At 37.9% G+C, this 16,875-nt stretch overlaps 1 protein-coding gene across 1 annotated transcript in view; it reads right to left on the bottom strand.

Moving 5' to 3' along the window:
* The window catches only part of LOC131194996 (cadherin-23-like), a 240,846-nt gene that overhangs the window by 9,102 nt on the left and 214,869 nt on the right, over positions 1-16,875 (bottom strand). The window contains exon 5 of the mRNA XM_058176620.1: positions 15,508-15,566. Coding sequence (XP_058032603.1) covers positions 15,508-15,566 — 59 coding nt within the window. The remainder of the gene's footprint in view (positions 1-15,507; positions 15,567-16,875) is intronic.

The raw sequence follows: 16,875 nt of genomic DNA, 5'->3' as shown, positions 1-16,875 counted from the left end.
TTTACAGAAGGGTTTAATAAACATAAGGTTCTTAATATTTGTAGAATGAGTATATATTCAGGGGCAACTCTACTAGGAAGGGATATAAGAAATGCAATGGACCAACTGTCAAACAGGAAACAGCCAGGTTCAAATAAAATACACACTGAAGTATTTAAAGTTAAAAGGGAAAGGGCAGTTAAAGTGCTAACAGTTCTGTGTCATCAAATATGAAACAAAACCATATGGCGTAGAGATTGGAAAAGACCGGTACATATACCAATGTTGTAAAGCATTACATACTGAACCATTATAGTTTTTACTATAAATTAAGTTCTATGGTTGGTACCGTAGTATAACAAATAAAATAAAATAAATCCATTTGCTTAAGCTCTTTCAAAGAAGATGTTTCAACTGTCTATATCAGGGTAGAATATGGAACACATTAACTAGCAACTGGTGTCCTGCTGGATTGTTGTTTCAGAGATATTTCCTTACCAAACAGAGGAATAAAATGACCGCAGGTAGGAAAAAAGCAGTGAGAGTGGGAGTAACTTCCAATGATCCATACGCTTCCCCATTGAACTGACAGTGAGTATTAGAAAGCTTCCTTCCTTCCTTCCTTCCTTCCTTCCTTCCTTCCTTCCTTCCTTCCTTCCTCCCTCCCTCCCTCCCTCCCTCCCTCTAATTCCTGCCAGCTTCACCATTTACTTTTCTTGTAAACTTGTAGAGAGAAAATCAATGAGGCAGTCAGCAGGAAATTGCAAGGATAGATCAGCAGACAGATAAGTGGTTACTGCCAGATGGGGGAGGAAACAAGATGTTGGGTTGGAAATGGTATGTGCGGATGCATGAGAAGTGCCACAAAAGGCAAGAGGAGTGGGCACATGTGCACAAGGGTCAGGGACACTGCATAGGGGGAGGGGCAACATGAATTAGGAAGGGTGCAAATGTCTGTGACAGATCAGGAAATTTGTGGAGGAATGGTGTGTAAGGAATAGGGTGCCTGGGTGTGTAAGACTATATGAGAGATGCTGTTCAAATCATGGATGATGCACAGGGGTGGTTGAAAGGGTGTGTTTAAGAGGTGCCATAAGGGATGTGGGTTGGGGGAGCATGTGGGGGAGCATGTGGTATAGATTGGGGAAAGTGCATGGGGATCCCCTTCTCCCTGTTCCTCCCTCCCCTTTCTATTCTTCTCCTTCCCTTCCCTACAGGCAAGAAATTGCAAGTCATTTGAAAATTGTCAAAGAACATTCAAAATGAGCATCATGAGATCACAGCAGCAGCCCAAGAGTACAGAAGCAATCACAATTTCCCCAAATTTCATTTCCTTGTCCAATCCATGGTTCCTGGATCTGGACACACTCTTTAAATTCAGACCATTTAGCAATAGCAATAGCACTTAGACTTACAGTATATACCACTTTACAGTGCTTTACAGCTCTCTCTATGCAGTTTACAGAGCCAGTATATTGCCCCCAATAATTTGGGTCATTTTACATATCTCAGAAGGATTGAAGGCTGAGTCAGCCTTGAGCTTAGTGAGATTTGAACTGCAAAATTGCAGGCAACTGGCAGTCAGCAGAAGGCTCATTTAAGGAACTTTTCTTCAGAAATTATTGCCCTATGATGCACTGCTTTTCCCAATTAAAGGTTATCGGAACAAGAGTTTAGATAGATGGTGAGATAGATAGATAGATAGATAGGTGGGATTCAGCTGGTTCGGAGAAGTTTGGGGGAACCGGATGCTAATTTTACATCTGATTTACCGAACCGGTAGTTGCAAGGACTGGCTGGCCCCACTCATCCCGCCCTGCCCCACTCGGGAGTCTCCATGTGGCCTGTTTTGGATGCCAGGTAAGTGCAGGGCCCACATGGAGGCTCTCGGAGGGTGAAAAACTGCAGCATGGGAAGACAGCCATTAGAGTTGTCATAAGCTGGGGCGGCCACACAAAGAGATTGGAGCAGGAGAGAAGATTGAATGGAGTTTTCTTACCGGAAAAGTGATTTGCCAACTCATAGGTAAGAAGGAAACTTATTAAAGCTTAAAAGAAGTCTTCAATTTGGAATCAGCGGCTAAATTGGCATGTGGAAGTACAAATAGAAGAAAAATAAAAGTAAAACGGAACTTTGTAATTAAAGCCCCAAAAAGGACTTTCCATCTGAATTTAAATTTGGCTTTGGAAGAGATCAAATACTAAAAGGGACAGAAAATTGAAGGAAAACATCAGCTGCTAACAAAAGGATTAAGAAAGGAAATAATAAATTTTGTGGTTTAACTTTAACAAGTGACATTTTGTTGCTGAAGCATTTGTGAATTGGAAAGAGACATCTGCTGGAGGAAAGAAAGTATCACATCATTCAGATCAACGTGGGAAAATCAGGAGGAGGCGTTGTTTTAACAGCTGTTGTGAGATTGTAAAAAAAAAGGGGGTGATTAGAACCAATAAAGACTTAAATTAAAAATGTATTTGAATTGAACTTTTCCAGAAAAAAAGAAGAAGAGATATTATGTGGAACTGAATTTGGATTAAGTTAAAGTAATACATTTGAATTTAGACTATATACAAATTAAGATAAATAAATTTAAAAAGTTTTTCTCCTTGTATTGAAAATATGGAGAATTGGGAGGAATTATGGGAGATGCTTCAGATGGTCCAAGAGTCTATTAAGGGAAACAAACAAGCAGAATTGTGGCTTAAAAATAAAAAAGGGAAGATGAGAAAATTATGAGATATAATGCTGAAAAAGAAAAAGAAAAAAAAAGTGAGGATAATATAGATGATCATATTGGGATTGATAGTGAAAAAATGGAGAGAGGGAAAGAAACTTTTTTTAAGAAGGTGGGGAAGCAAAAATGAAAAGATTGAGAAGGAAAACTAAAAGAGTGAAAAAAAACAGATGATTACACTGGGGTTAGCAGGGATAGAATAAAGAGAAGAGGAGGAAATAGAGAAAAATTGAGGGGGGACATCAAAAGAGTAAAAGTTGGAGAAAAGTGGAAAAGAGGAAGCAAGAAAGGGAGAAAGAAGAAGATGAAAGAAGGGAAGAAAGGGAGAAAAATATTAAGAGATGGGATCTGGGAGAGACTGAAAGAAAATGGTTAGAAGTAGGAGAAAAATGAATAAAAGAAAAGAAATTAAAGTAGAATAGAATAGAATAGAATAGAATAGAATAGAATAGAATAGAATTTATTGGCCAAGTGTGATTGGACACACAAGGAATTTGTTTTGGTGCATATGCTCTCAGTGTACATAAAAGAAAAAGAAAAAAAACTTCATAAAATAAAATAAAGTAGTGATAGACTTGCTTCCTTTTTTTGTGTGTGTTTTTGACAATGCATGGAATGAGTAAGAATTAAAGTTGATGATTAAGAAACAAATTTTAAATATATAAGAGAATGGAAAATCCAGCAGAGGAAATTTGGAATGGCATGGTTTATAAATGAAGATGATTGAAATTAAGATGTAAAAGGGAATAAAATTGAAATGTTAGTAAATGAAGTGCACTGTTGGAAGAAAATAATAAATATTGAATTTTGAATAGAAATGTTAAGAAAATAAGAGGTGGAAAGTTGTACTAATTGACTGTATGATATAAATGGAATAAGATGAAGACAATGTTAAGGTTTAAAAAATAGGAGAGGAGGTTTGAAAAATATGTATAATAAATGAGAGAATTGGGGCTGTCTGGACACTAGAGATATTGAAAATAAATACATCAATGGAGAGAGACAAGGAGAGAGGTGGAAGGGAGAGAGAAAGAAGAAAGGGAAGAGGAGAGGAGGTAAGGTAAGGGAAATAAGAGTAGGAGAGAAGGTTAGATAGGGAGGAAGTAGGGTGGAGGAGGAGAAAGAAAAGGGAAGTAGAGAAGGAGGAGGAGAGGAGAGGAGAAGAAAGGAGGTACGAAGAAAGGAGGTAGTGAAAGGAGTGAAAGGAGAAGAAAAGATTGCTGTGAAAAGGAAATGGAGGAAAGACAACCCGGAAAATATTTGAAGGATAAAAATTGAAATAGTTAAAAAAAAAAAAAGGAATGAAAGGGAATGAATATGAATAAAATGAGAGAATTGGGGCTGTCTGGACACTAGAGATATTGAAAATAAATACATCAATGGAGAGAGACAAGGAGAGAGGTGGAAGGAGAGAGAAAGAAGAAAGGGAAGAGGAGAGGAGGTAAGGTAAGGGAAATAAGAGTAGGAGAGAAGGTTAGATAGGGAGGAAGTAGGGTGGAGGAGGAGAAAGAAAAGGGAAGTAGAGAAGGAGGAGGAGAGGAGAGGAGAAGAAAGGAGGTACGAAGAAAGGAGGTAGTGAAAGGAGTGAAAGGAGAAGAAAAGATTGCTGTGAAAAGGAAATGGAGGAAAGACAACCCGGAAAATATTTGAAGGATAAAAATTGAAATAGTTAAAAAAAAAAAAAGGAATGAAAGGGAATGAATATGAATAAAAATTGAGAAATTAGAAAATGAGGTCGATAAAAGATGTGATTTAATAAAATGAGCAAGGAAATGTTAGGAAATGAATAAAAAAACTATGAAAAAAAATATTGGCAAAAATTGTAACTAAGAAAAATATATTTGAATATTGTGAATTGTATAAGATGATATGGTCAATACTCTGTTCATGAATTGTGTATGCGTGGAGGGGGGAAATTAAAAAATCAATAAAAACTTGTACAAAAAGAAAAAGATAACTGGCAGCTCCGGTAGTCACCAGGGCCCAAACGAGGGGTGAACCAACCAATTAAGGGATGCACTAAAAACAGATGAGTGGTTCGCCTCCCACGGAAATGAATGTACTGTTCATAATGGTCTCGCATAGGTCGGAGCGAAGCTATATGTCCCTGCCAGCCTAAGGGGAGTAGTGTTACAACAATCCCACGATGCAAAAGTTTTGGATTTGTGAAAACTTTACATTTAGTTAAACGACAATTCTGGTGGCCCTCCAAAAAGAAAGACATAGAGGCATATGTTGCCAGTTGTCCTATATGCACTTCGGCAAAAAGACCACTTGGGAAGCCACCTGTAGCCAGATTTGGGGCCCCTTGGAAGGATATATCCATGGATTTTATTGTGGAATTACCAGAAGGTAATGGAAATACAGTCATTTGGGTGATTACGGACTTGTTCTCAAAATAGGTGCACTTTGTACCCTGTCCAAGATTCCCTTAGATGTTGGCTAAACTGTTTATCCAACATGTCTATCATTTACATGATGTCCCAGAATGAATTATATCTGATAGAGGGGTTCAGTTCACCTTCCACTTTTGGAGGGAGTGCCTGAGGTTATTAGGCTCCGCCCAGGGGTTAAGCTCCACCCACCATCCTCAGACAAATGGGGCTTGTGAGAGGACTAATTCGGTATTAGAACAAAACCTCAGATGTTATGTAAATTATCAATAAGATAACTGGGCAGACCTACTGCCGTTTGCAAAGGTGGCATATAATAATTCCATATACAACAGTACTGGGTTTACACCATTCAAAGTGGTATCTGGCCAGGAATTTGTGCTATCCCAGAATTACCACAGGAGAAAACCCCAATACCATCCTTGGCAGAATGGATCGAACAATTTCAGTTTACCTGGCCAGTAGCTCGTAAAGCATTAGATGAGGCCCACAAAGCCCATAAGAAGCAGGCTGATAAGAAACGGGCCATCCCAAAAGAATACCAGATGGGGGATAAGGTTTTCCTCTCTACTAAGTACTTGCAAACTACCCAGAAATTGGAAAAACTGGGACCCAAATATGTAGGCCCTTTTCCCATCATGCGAATAGTAAACCCAGTCATGGTACAATTAGAGTTACCAAAACCCACCAGAGAGTTCACCCAATGTTCCATGTTAGCTTACTGAAAACTGTACAGACTTCCTCAATTCGTCCAAATCGAAAACCCCTCCAGTGCCTCTCCTCATTGAAGGAGAACAACATTTTGAGATCAAAGAAATCCTTGACTCTTGAAGATGTAGAGGTAAAGTGCAGTATCTGGTGGCGTGGAAACACTTTCCCCCTCTTATTCTGAATGGGTGAATGAGTGGGATTTAAAGCCGCAAAACATATACAATTGTTTCATAGGAAATATCCAGAGAAGCCTTAGATGATTATTTATGTACATTATCAACTGCTTGGAGGGTGTCATCATCTAGAGTATATCTACGCTGTCTATATTACTTTCTTTTCTTTTCTAGGACTAACATCTTTTCTCCAGGAGGACCGAATGTCAGCCTCTGCCTATGATGCTGTTGTGGTCCGTCAGCAGCCTATAGAACTGGCAACAGAATCGAACAGCAATGAGGCTGAGGTGAGGCCAGGGCCATCGGGAAGTGAGGTGCGGACTCCAGAGCCTCCAAAGACTGATAGTAATGAGGCAGAGGAACAGGAGGAGCCTGTTCCTAATGCACGCATGAGAAGAGCTGCCAGAAGGCAAGAGCAGCTCAAGCAGAGAGGACAACTCGGGAGTAGGGCCAAGAGATGACTGACCCTCCCATAAGGCTTAAAACAGACCAGCACCTGTGTTTCAGCTTTGCCGGAAAACAACATTGTAGCTGCGTTTTCTGCTTCGTCTTCGCTTTGTATACGTCTTTGTTTTTGTGGCTTCTGGACATTTGCCAGGAAGGGCCTTTGGCAGTTTGTCTAATTGGGCTAAGGTTTGTGAGATAATTGAGGAATTTGTGTTGGCAGGCATTTGTTTTACTTTGAGTTGAATGATGCTGAATATGAAGTAATTCCCAGCTGTTCGAATAGAATAGAATAGAATAGAATAGAATAGAATAGAATAGAATAGAATAGAATAGAATAGAATAGAATTTTTTATTGGCCAAGTGTGATTGGACACACAAGGAATTTGTCTTGGTGCATATGCTCTCAGAATAAAGTTTGTTTTTCCACAGACTAAGTTTATTACTACCTACTTGGGCCTGGGTCACAACAGATGCTTGCTTGCTATCAGCTGCTATTGTAACGGGAGGGGGGAGGTTTTGCTGGTATATGGGTGGGGGGGGGAGGCAAGCTGGTGGAGATGTCTCGAGAAAAGGGAGGAAACTTCTCACAGGCCTCAAGCAGCTGTGAAAGGAACTGATAGCTGTCAAGGTCAACCGTTCCGGCATACCAGAGAGATGGGGCCCGTCTGAAGAAGAGCCCCACATGATACCTTGGGGAGATGTGGATTGGAAATTTAACCTGGTTCCTTGGGAGGAGGGATTTAGGATTGCTTTCAAAATCTAATTTTCGCACCTATTGCCTCAGACCTTGCTTTTCTTTTGTTGCATTCAGTTCATACTCAGTAAAAGTACCTTTCTCTATAAACATGGAGTTGGGATTTTCTTTCTTGGGTTTTGAACACGCCTGACAAATACTGTCAACACATACCTGTTTCACTTATGTATTCAGAAAGTATTCAGACCCCCTTCACTTTTGTCAATTTTGTTATGCTGTAGCCAGATTTGTTGAAATTCTTTTTGTCCTCATTAATCTACACTTGGTACCCCAGAATGACAATGTGAAATCAAAATTTTAGAAATACCTGTAAATTTATTAAAAAGAAAAAAACTCAGAAATATCACATTGGCATAAGTGCTAAGACCCTTCACTCAGTACTTCGTTGAAGGACTTTTGGCAGCAATTACAACCTAGAATCTTTTTGAATATGACATGACAAGCTTTGCATACCTGGATTGGGGGATTTTCTGCCATTTTTACTTGAAAATCCACACAAGCTTAATCAGGTTGGATGTTGACCGTTAGTAGACAGCTATTTTCAGGTCCTTCCAGAGATGTTCAATAGGGTTCAAGTCAGGGCTCTGGCTGAACCACTCTAGGACATTCTCAAAATTGTCCCTAAACCAGTCCTGTGTTTTTATGGCTGTGTGCATTGATCGTTGTCATGTTGGAAAGTGAACCTTCAGCCTAGTCCTAGGTCTTGAGTGCTGTGGAACAGGTTTTCATTGAGGCTATCCCTGTTCTTTGCTCCATTCAGCTTTCCCTCAACCCTGACCACAGGTCTCCAAGTCCTTCCGCTGAATAAAAAATTCCCACAGTGTGATGATGCTGTCACCACCATGCTTCACTGTTGGGATATAGTTTCACATATAGACTGGGTGAAACTAGGCTTAATAGTGGTAACTCTGAGAGGGATCTTGGAGTCTTAGTGGACAATCAGCTAAATATGAGCCAGCAGTGTGCAGCGGCATCCCAAAAAGCCAATGCAATCCTAAATTGCATTAACAGAGGGATACAATCAAGATTAAGTGTGGTACAACTAATACCACTCTATAAAGCCTTAATAAAACCACACCTAGAATACTGCATCCAGTTTTTTTATTTTTTTTATTTGCATTTATATCCCGCCCTTCTCCAAAGACTCAGGGCGGCTTACACTGTGTTAAGCAATAGTCTTCATCCATTTGTATATTATATACAAAGTCAACTTATTGCCCCCAATAATCTGGGTCCTCATTTTACCTACCTTATAAAGGATGGGAGGCTGAGTCAACCTTGGGCCTGGTGGGACTTGAACTTGCAGTAATTGCAAGCAGCTGTGTTAATAACAGACTGTCTTAGTCTGTTGAGCCACCAGAGGCCCTTTTTTGGTTTTGGTCACCACACTATAAAAAAGATGTTGAGACTGTAGAAAAAGTGCAGACAAGAGCAACCAGGATGATTAGGGGACTGGAGACTAAAACATATGAAGAAAGGTTACAGGAACTGGGCATGGCTAGTCTAGTGAAGAGAAGGACTAGGGGAGACATGATACCAGTGTTCCAATATTTGAGGTCTGCCACAGATAGGAACAGGTCAAGCTATTTTCCAAGGCACCCAAAAACCAGACAAGGAATAATGGATGGAAATTGTTCAAGGAGAGATCCAACCTAGAAATAAGGAGAAATGTTCTGAAAGTGAGAATAATCAACCAAAGGAACAGCTTGTCTTTGGGAGCTTCATCACTTGAAACTTTTAAGAAGAGATTGGACTGCCATTTGTCAGAAATGGTGTAGGGTCTCCTGCTTGGGTGGGGGGTTGGACTAGATGACCTACAAGGTCCCTTCCAACTCTGTAATCTGTAATTACAGATTACAAATATGTAATCTGTATGATATTCCACTTCCATTTATGACTGTAACTTTGTTGCTTGTATCCTTATGATTTATACTGATATTGTTTCCTGATTGCTTATTTGTACCCTATGACTATCATTAAGTGTTGTATCATTAAGTGTTAAATTTGTACCCTATGACTATCATTAAGTGCTAGTCATAACACTTAATGTTATGTAAGTGTAGTACCTTGATGAAGTTAGTGTAAGTATTGTACCTTGATGAAGGTATCTTTTCTTTTATGTACACTGAGAGCATATGCACCAAGACAAATTCCTTGTGTGTCTAATCACACTTGGCCAATAAAAAATTCTATTCTGTTCTGTTCTGTTCTGCAGGTGATGAATGGTGCCTAGTTTCCTCCAGACATAACATTTAGAATTGAGGCCAGACAGTTCAATTTTGGTTTTATGAGACCAAAGAATCTTTTTCCTCACAGTCCGAGAGTCCTTCAGGTGCTTTTTTGCAAATAGGCTTTCATTTGTTTTGCGCTGAGGAGAGGCTTCTGTCTAACCACTTTTTCATAAAGCCCAGATTGGTGGAGGGCTGCATTGATGGTTGTCCTTCTGAAACTCTGTCCCATCTCCACATAGGATTTTAGGTCCTTGGTCATCCCTCTTACTAAGATCCTTCTTGCCAAATTGGGCGGCCAGCTCTTGGAAGAGTCTGGGTTGTGCCAAATTTCTTCCATTTGAGAATTATGGAAGCCCCTGTGTGCTTAGGAACCTTCAGTGCAGCAGAAATTTTATTATAGCCTTCCCTGGATCTGTGCCTTACAATAATCCTGTCCCTGAGCTCTGCAGGCTTTTGACCTCATGGCTTTTACTCAGCTACAGTATGCATTGTCAGCTGTGAGGCCTTCTATAGAGTGGTATGTACCTTTCCAAATCATTCCAATCAATTTAATTTGTCAAAGGACACATTGTATTCCAATCAAGATGTAGAAACATATCAACAATGATCACGAGACATGGGAAGCACCTGAACTAAATTTCAAGTTGTTGCGAAGGGTCTGAATATTTATGTCAATGTGATATTTCATTTTTTTCTTTTTCATAAGTTTACAGACATTTCTAAACTTCTCTTTTCACTTTGTCATTATGGGGTACTGAGTGTAGATTAATGAGAAAAAAATGATTTTCAACAACTGTAGAATTAGGCTGCAGCATAACAAAATTGGCAAAAGTGAAGGGGGTCTGAATACTTTATGAATGCACTGTATATGGGTAGTCCTCAACTTATGACCACAATTAAACCCAACATTTATGTTATTAAGTGAAATATTTGTTAAGTGAGTTTTGCCCCATTTTATGACATTTCTTGCCACAGTTGTTAAGTGAATCACTGCAATTGTTAAGTGAGAATAGAATAGAATAGAATAGAATAGAATAGAATAGAATAGAATAGAATAGAATAGAATTTTATTGGCCAAGAGTGATTGGACACACAAGGAATTTGTTTTGGTGCATATGCTCTCAGTGTACATAAAAGAAAAGATACACATTAGTAATATGATTGTTAAGTGAATCTGATTTCTCCATTGACTTTGCTTGTCAGAAGAATACAGAAGATGTTCACATGACTCCAGGACACAGCAACTGTTATAAATATGAACCAGTTGCCAAGCATCCAAATTTTCATCACGTGACCACAGGGGTGCTACAATGGTCATAATTGTGAAAAACAGCCATAAATCACCTTTCTCAATCCCTTTGTAACTTCGAACAGTCTCTAAATGAACTGTTGTAAGTCAAGGACTACCTGTATAGTGATGCTATTATAAACATGACAGGATTTGAAGAGATGAAAGCTGGATTCAAAATAGGCAAGTAAAACCAGCTAACAGTTTCAGATATGCAATATAGCAATACAGTATATTAATCAGAGAAATATGGGCAAGGTGTTGAGAGGTAAAAAAATCACAAATTTAGACAAGATTGTGAAAGATAAGGACATTACAAGACAATAAAAATCAGAATAGATAAGATAATGCTCTTTGTAATGGTAAATATTGCCATGAATGCTGGATGAGTAAGAAAAAGAAAAAAAATCTCTATATAAACTTATATAGACCAAGAAACTTAAAACATCTAGTATAAGGCTGCAGTATAGTACAAAATCTTACAAGAGTAAATGACTTTATAACCGAAAAGAAGTAAAATGTGGTATCATTGCTCTTTTCACATCAACTGACCCAAAATTAGAGACAATAACAAAATTACTCCACAGCTCACCCAATCTTGAGGTACAATTGGCAGCCTATAAAAGTTATAAATAAATAAACCTACTAAAATACAAAAATTGAAATACAATAAACTTCTAAAATGAAGTAATCTTGCTTCACTACACAGTTTCAAATCCGAATAGATTAAAAGGATTCTGAACGGGATCCCCAAACTCAAGACTCAGCCAGGATGCAACAAAATGAAAGTATAATCCACTGTATTGAAGGAGTATCTTATAATATTTTATTTCTGATTTAGTCAACTTGTTCTTTTTGCTGTTTTTTTACTATAGAAGATTTGGGTTTCTGTGAGTTGATCTTGAGTGACGCCTGTGGTTTGTCTGCTAATGAGAATGTTTAGGGAAGGGGATTTTTTGTTTTCTTATTTTCTGAACTTGATTCTATGAAGTGTGCTTTTTATTAGATGTTATGTATATTCTAATTGTTCTTTTCTATTATCATGAATTTATGATCTACATAGTATATCTATATTTTGAATTAACAGAGGGATGGGTTGGTGACAATGTGACTGTGTCAAGGAGCTATTGAAATAACTGAAGATTTGCCTCTTCAAGTCATTGTGATGCTGGAGAAATCAGGAATAAACTGTTGGTAGTAAGCCGAGAACTACCTATAGCCATCCAAACCAAATAGTTGCCTGGTCCATTCTTGAAAACCTCCAGCCATGGAGCACCTACAACTTTGGGAGGCAAACTGTTCCATTGATTAACTGGTCTCACTGTCAGGCAATTTTTCCTTGGTTCTAGGTTGGCACTTTCTTTTACAAGCTTCCACACGTTACAGTATTTCTTGTCCTGCCCATAGGTACTTTGGAAAAAAAAAACCCTCTATAACAGTTCCTCAAGTACTGGAAAACAGCTATCATGTTATCCCTAATTCTTCTCTTTGATAGGTTAAACATATCTAGTTCCCTGCTCACAAATCTACCACTTGATTATTGTTTCAGGATTTTCCCAGGTACTGATGTAAAGCTGATCTGCCTAAAGTTTTCTGATCTATGTTTTTCCCCTTTTTGTAGATTGGAACCACATCAGCTCTTTTTCAGTCTTCTGATAGTTCCTCTGTGCTACAGTATCTCTGAAAGATTTCATTCAGTGGTTCCAAGATCACATCTGCCAGCTCCTTCAGAATCCTTGGATATAAACCATCTGGTCCAGGTGATTTGTACTAATTCAGGGTGAATAATATGCTCTTACTAATTCCTTGCCTATTTTGACTTGCATACCTGTTCTATCTCCTTTGGTGCTGCTTTAAGAGGTTGGGCTATTTCTCCCTTTTTGGGTAAAGATAAAAAGCAAAGAAAGTGCTAAATCATCTTTGAGGGCTCTTAATATTTCTGTTCCCTTCACATCATTGTATTCCACATAAACAATGAAAAATATTACCGTATATACTCGAGTATAAGCCGAGTTTTTCAGCACGTTTTTTGTGCTGAAAAACGTCCCCTCGGCTTATACTCGAGTATATACGGCTTATACTCGAGTTTTGTTTTTTTTTCTTTTTTTCACATTATACCGGCCGGCGCGAACTTGGCGGGCTTTTGCTTTAGCGCGGGGAAGCCCTGCCGGTGCAGTGAGAGGGCGGGGCGGGGGAGCCGCCAGCCTTCTCGGCCGAGGGAGGGAGGGTTTCGCTGACCGGTAGGTGCCTCATTTCCCACCCTCGGCTTATACTCGAGTCCCCAGTTTACCCCAGTTTTTTGGGGTAAAATTGGGGACCTCGGCTTATACTCGGATCGGCTTATATTCGAGTATATACGGTAAGTTACTTTTAAAAGAAGTTTAATTTTTATACATCTATTACAGTGCTATTATCTACAGTGTTCCAAAGTTGCAAAGGAAGAATTTAGAATTTCAAATTGACAAAGGCTCAAATGGGGAAAAGAGAAAGTTCAAATGGCTATGTTCTAACCTAGATAAATGAAAATCTATTCCAAATTCTTCTGCTGTGCCTCAGAGTTTCGTGATTCTTATGAATAGCTTTAACTGATGTAGGACAAAAAGGAATGAGCAGATAAAGCCAATACTTCTCATCATACCTGTGTAATTGAGAAAAGTTTCATCTATTGACCCCTTTTCAAGCACACAAATATGTTTCTCAGTTATCCAGAAGTGGGAGGGAAAAGGTTAAACTATTGAATTTCTGATTGCTAAGTAGTTGTTAAATATATAGTTGTCAAATAAACACTTTGGAGACAAATGTTACACTTCTGATATAGGCAATTTCTACATTAAGTTTAGATTTCTTTTGCATATTCTGTTCTGCATGATTTTGCTTTTAAAGCAGTTGAGCCAAAATATTTTTTTTAATTAAAATCCAGGTGCAGAAACAGTTTAAATAATACTACTAAAATATACTTAGCATTTCTGTAGTATGTTCAAATATTCAAAGCACTGAATATATTTATCAGATTACATTCTTACAGTGGTAATGGAGTAGAAATAAGGAACTTGTAGTCCTTCCAATTTTGCTAAGTAAGCAATAGCCCCATCCAACTTGGCCATTCTCAAAAGAATGCTGGAAATTGTTTAACTAAAATCGCAGAGCTACAAATTCCCCATCTGATACAAAGTAAATCAGTGTTATGTCTATAGAAGTTCTCAAATATCCAGGTCATGGTTGTCCCAAAAGTGCTTTTTCCAAAAAGCAATTGGACTTTCTTGAATTTGTTTTTTTAACAAATATTACACTTCTCATCCAAGAAGTATCTTCATTTCTAACTGATTGGTGGAGAATATTTATATAAATCTTTCCATTCCTCATCAGGTAGAACTGAAGAAGTTTCTCGGATGAAAAGCTTAATGTTTTTAAAGAAAAAAAAAAGAAAGTCCAGTTGCCTATTGGAAAAAGCACCTTTGGGATAAATCAGTTTTACTATCTCAAGATTACAAGTAAGAAGACCAACCCCTAAAAGAATAGCAGAGATGAATTCTGAACCAGGAAGATCAGAGTGCTGTTCAATCTATTAGTTAGTATAACAATAATTCTCTCAAATATATATATGGTTTTCACTGGCCCGAGTAAAAGAACTAGTTATGGACAAGTAGAAAAGCAAAAGAAGTAGCCCTACTGGTAACAAGAAAATCTGAGAACCAAGTGTTCCAGGACTATAAGAAAAAAATCTTCAATCTATTATCAGACAATATTGTGACTGAGACCAAACATACAAATCGGGTTTTCATGTAGAAGATGCAACAGAACTGTTCAGAGTTTTCCAAAAGGCAACAAACGAAATAGTAGTATAAATTATAACAAAGTAGATTGTGGCTGGATATCAAATAAATATTATAGAAGTTAGGGTTGTTTAAGAATGGAAGAGACAACCTATGGAAGCAGTGACATTCTTTCATTAGAAGAAGCTACAGAAGGAAATGTCTGCACTGAACAGGTGATCTTGAAGTTCACTTCCAACCAGGGATGGGTTCTACTTACCTTTACTACTGGTTTGCATCATGCCCACGCATGTGCATGAGCAGAGTTGATGATGTTTGGATCAGTGGGCGGAGCCTCCCGCCAGTTTTACTACCGGTTCTATAGAACCGATCCCAATCGGGGGCAACCCACCACTGCTTCCAACCCAAAGCTGGAAGCAAGAGAGGAAAAATTGGGTTGCGGTCAAGGCAACAAAATTTGCATTTAGAATCTCAGGAGCCTCTTCTAACCTCTAGAGTTTTCATTTCTGAGACTACATTTTTCTATCATATCTCTCTGAAAGGAACAAAATATCTGAAACTTTGCGTGTGAATGTTACTAATACAGTTTGAACTGGCAAATAACAAAATGTAGTTTCCTATATTATTTCTTACTGTTCATTGGTAAAATATGTTGAACAATTTTGCTTCATTTTTGTAACTATAAGTAGAAAAAAAATTGGAATATTTTTGGAATATATATATATATATATATATATATATATATATATATATATATATATATATATATATATATATATATATATATATATATATATATATATATATATATATATATATGCATGCTATTTTGGGGCCACACGCAATTAAAAATGGGTTTACATAAGAACCAGACTTCACACTTTAATCTTGGTACATATTCCAACATGTTCCAATTGATAAAGATCTAGAAAAGTCTACTACTTCCCAAGGTATTTTCATGCACTTTTATAGCACAAAAGTAACATCCATTTATAGAGTACCTTATCTGTGTAAAGCAACTTACCCACTAGTTCCTGGTCTCTGAGCCTGAGAAAAACGCCAGTCTGTGTTAGGTTGTGCTTGCTGGGAAAAAAAAAACATAAAGAGGAACATATTTCTATTTTTCAATTGAAGCACAGCATCCTCATTATTACTAGAGAATATTAAACATAAACTGTAACATATGGTTAGTTTATGCTTTGAAAGTTTGAATTATAAACAATATGCACAAGTATACAATGACATTTTCAAGCTACTTCCAAACAGGAATACATGATTAAATAATCTGCTTAAAATGTTTGCTTGTTTATTCAACAGCACTTCAGTATCACCACAATTTGAAATATTCTGTAATCTATTAGAAAAATCATTCACAAAAATTGTACTCCATAAAAATACATAGATGAAATAAAACATGAAACTAACCTGAAAAAGCATAATTGAATATTACCAATAATGATTAGGGGAGGATTGATCCTGAAAGAGAATTGTTTCACTACATTTTTTCCAATAGCATGTGGATGGATACAGGAAAAAAGAGGGGCGGGGGAAGGGGGGAGATTCAATAGAAACTTAATACGTATAGGTAGTCCTCAATTACCAACTACAGTTGGGACGCTCAGCTCCATCATTAAATGATATGGTTGCAAACTGAAACATCATATGACTGCACTTAACTAATGTTAGTTCATCAGTTCCAGCTGCAGTCATTAAGCAAATTACTGCAGGCTCTTAAGCATGACATCATGTGATCAGGACTTGTGACTTCCTGCCAGCTTCCCCATTGGCTTTGCTTATCTGAAGGAAAGGTCACAATCAATGTTGCAAATAACAATCACCAGACTGTGGGATATGGCAACCATTGTGTGTGTTAGTTACCAGGTCCTCGTATTGTGATCACATGACCATAGGGATTCTGTGACAGCCACAACTTCAAGGACTGGTCATAAGTCTCTTTTTTCAGCACCATTTTAACATCAAATGGTTGCTGAAGGAGTAGTTGCTAAGTTGGGACTACTTGTAATAATGCTTAACATACCCACCACATTATTAAAAGATATCCAATAAGTTAATCACAGAGTGAAACTACTGAACGTTTTGCCAAGATAACTTCAGGGATTTGCTTCAGCAGTCCCCAGGAGGCAACACAAAGACACAAAACAAAACTTAAATTGTTTTCTGAAAGTAGCAGAAGCATCTTTTTTCTGTCTCACTGAAAAAAGTAAGGTTTTTTTCATGAAAGCCAGACACCAGTGCTTCTACAAGTTCCAAAACACCATTTCTAACCAATTTTAAGTAGGCACAGCCCTCATGGATATAGTTTTCTGTGTCAGTTTCTGAAGAATTCCCCCTGATGCTGTAACAATTAAGGTCATGTATATATTACTTCATA

This window comes from Ahaetulla prasina, chromosome 3, assembly GCF_028640845.1.
Source record: "Ahaetulla prasina isolate Xishuangbanna chromosome 3, ASM2864084v1, whole genome shotgun sequence".
In the NCBI taxonomy this organism is placed as follows: domain Eukaryota; kingdom Metazoa; phylum Chordata; class Lepidosauria; order Squamata; family Colubridae; genus Ahaetulla; species Ahaetulla prasina.
This window is presented reverse-complemented; position numbering and strand designations above follow the sequence as displayed.